Raw genomic sequence first — 2,823 nt, 5'->3', positions numbered from 1 at the left:
TAAAATAACAACAGTCAAAAAAAGCTAATAAATTGTTTAATAAAGCATACGTGGGAGGAAAGGGGGATAAACTTATATTTCGTTGTCATCTCTCTGTTCTGGGCGAAATGGGTGCTCTGTGAGCGCTCTCTGTGTGGCTGCTGACATTACCGTAATGATAATAATACGCGCGCACCGAAATATAAAGCGCGGCTGGCTTGACTGTGTTTTTCCGAACCGCGGCTGGCTTGACCGCAGTGGATCGGTCGCTATAACGTTAACGTTACTGTTTTTATTTTAGTTTGTCCAATGGCAGCAAAAGTACCGTTACAGTGCAGGTAAGCTGAACCGCCTAGCTATGAAACCTAAAATGAGAAAGAATAGAAAAGGCGACCAAACTGACAATTCATTATAATATTTACACGAATTTTAAAATTATATTCTTGTAGTACAAGCGTTTGAGAGTCTGGGAGCTTCCAAATTTAGATTTTAGGACATCGTAAAGAATGAATCATTTGTCAACATAACGTTATATATAATTTACAGGTTGTCCAGTTAATTAACGTGGTGTTGGAAAGACTACATGCGGCATGCCAGCTCTTACAATGTCAGAGATCGAGGACTGCCAAAGACGCTTTCAGGCTGCTGTCGACGTCATTCAAAGTCTACCTAAAAATGGTAGATTTGCTCACCTTTAAAAATATCCTAGCTTATTAGTGTAACCTAAGTCAAACTTGTGCAATTTGACATTGCTAGCCTTTCTTTAAATGATATTACACCACTTTAGATTATTTTGCATGTTGCAGCAGCACCAATGGTAAATTTTCAAATGACACTTGCACAGGTACCTACAAACCATCTTATGAAGTAATGCTGCGGTTTTATGGCCTGTTCAAACAGGCAGTCTGTGGCCCATGTACACTGTCACGCCCTGGATTTTGGGACCCTGTAGGACGTTACAAATGGTAAAGTTTTGAATGAAGTTTGAAACATATTCACATTTCATAATGTACATTTTAACACTTTCAATGTTCAGAAGCTGCAATGTATTCCAGGCCCGTAGCCAGACTGGTAAAAGGGGTGGTTCTTGTTTTTTTTTTTCAAAAAGTGAACTTTTTTTGCAGTTATTCACCTCATTTTTTATTTCATTTTGACATTTGACTGCTGAATTTAGGTGACATGTTAAGCACTATTTTTTAGCTGAATTAGCTTGTTGGATGGTCATCATAACCACACTTTTTGATGTACCAAATATATTTTGCTAAATATTTATAACAAATAAATATGACAAATATTTGTTTTTAAAATAGAAATTTATTAACATCATATATCATTAGAAAAAATGTTTTAACAAATGGGCCAGCACATTAAATTTTTCTTCGTCAGATGTTGGCCATTTGAATAATAAATAACTACAACTTAATAATAATTATTATTATTTTTCAGAGCTTTACAATTTTTAAGCCTCTCTTGTAAATGTGCTTCACACTTTTAATTGATCATGTTTTCCTTCAAGAACAAGGTCGATTTATAGAATAAAAGTTACTTATATATATATATATATATATATATATATATATATATATATATGGTCAAATTTTTTTTTTTTTTTTTAAACAATACAGTAGCGAAAGATGACTTTGCTTATGTCAGATTGTTTTCTTGCACAGCTGGATGTTGGACTCTTGAAAAATATTAGTTTGCATTGGCCAAAACTGTTTAACTGAAGTCACACCAGGATTTAGTTAGGTCTTAAAGCCTTTTTTGATAGGCTATTTTCACTTTTAATGATGGCATAGCAGTCAAAAGAGGACAAATGAGCCCATGCATGGGATAATTTCTGGACCTTTGTCAGTGAGGGGTGGGTTTTCTGAACCACCTGAACCCCTTCCTAGCTATGGGCCTGCATTCAAGTTGTAATGTAATCAAACTTCATGCCTTGTTTTTCTGTTTTTTTTTTATGTCAGGGAAGCTTGGAGTAATCTGGGAGAAATGAGTCGAGAGACGGCCATGGCTGCTTATGTGGATGAAATGAAAAAAGTTGCACAAGATGTGGGAAAACCTTTGTAAAATTTTAATAATCCAAAGCCTTTTAGGGATAATAGACAATATTGGAAAATTTTCTCTAAATAATTTAAGCTAGTGTTGATAACCTGCATACAGTTGAAGAATTATTTGCTCTCTTTGAATTTTAATTTCCTTTTTAAATGTTTCCCAAATTATGTTTAACAGAGCGAGGAAATTTTCACAGTATATCTAATAATATTTGTTTTCTTCTGGAGCAGGTCTTATTTGTTAAATTTCGACTAAAATAAAAGCAGTTTTTCTTTCAATAAAAAAATAATAAATTAAGGTCAAAATTATTAGCCCCTTATGCTATTTTTTCGATAGTCTACAGAGCAAACCATCATTATACAATAACTTGTGTAATTACCTCAACCTGCCCTAGTTAACATAATTAACCTAATTAAGCCTTTAAATGTCACTTTAAACTGTATAGAAGTCTATTGAAAAATATTTAGTCAAATATTATTTACTGTCATCATGGCAAAGATAAAATTATAAATGAGTAAAACTATTATGTTTAGAAATATGTTGAAGAAATCTTCTCTCTGTTAAACAGAAATTGGTGAAAGATATAAACAAATGATTTTGACTTCAACTGTATATATTAAAGCCAATGATTTCTTCCCATGTTGATTGATTGATTGATTGATTGATTGATTGATTGATTGATTGATTGATGTATACTTACAGGTCATTGACACCATGCAAATCAATGAAAAGAATGCATCCTATTTCCACTATTTTGAACCTCTTTACCATGTCATTCATGATATGCCC

At 33.1% G+C, this 2,823-nt stretch overlaps 1 protein-coding gene across 1 annotated transcript in view; it reads left to right on the top strand.

The window, feature by feature from the left end:
* Positions 1 to 238: 238 nt before the first annotated feature.
* The window catches only part of acbd4 (acyl-CoA binding domain containing 4), a gene marked incomplete at its 5' end in the record, with an annotated part of 15,759 nt that continues 13,174 nt past the window's right edge, over positions 239 to 2,823 (top strand). The window contains 5 exon segments of the mRNA NM_213095.1: positions 239 to 317; positions 526 to 657; positions 824 to 944; positions 1,947 to 2,031; positions 2,737 to 2,823. The exon segment at positions 2,737 to 2,823 is cut by the window's right edge and continues 34 nt beyond it. Of these exon segments, the coding sequence (NP_998260.1) occupies positions 570 to 657; positions 824 to 944; positions 1,947 to 2,031; positions 2,737 to 2,823 (381 nt within the window).

The sequence above is a fragment of the Danio rerio genome, chromosome 12 (genome assembly GCF_049306965.1).
Source record: "Danio rerio strain Tuebingen ecotype United States chromosome 12, GRCz12tu, whole genome shotgun sequence".
NCBI classification, from domain to species: domain Eukaryota; kingdom Metazoa; phylum Chordata; class Actinopteri; order Cypriniformes; family Danionidae; genus Danio; species Danio rerio.
Note: the sequence above shows the minus strand (reverse complement) of the source record. Positions and strands in the feature narration are given on the sequence as shown.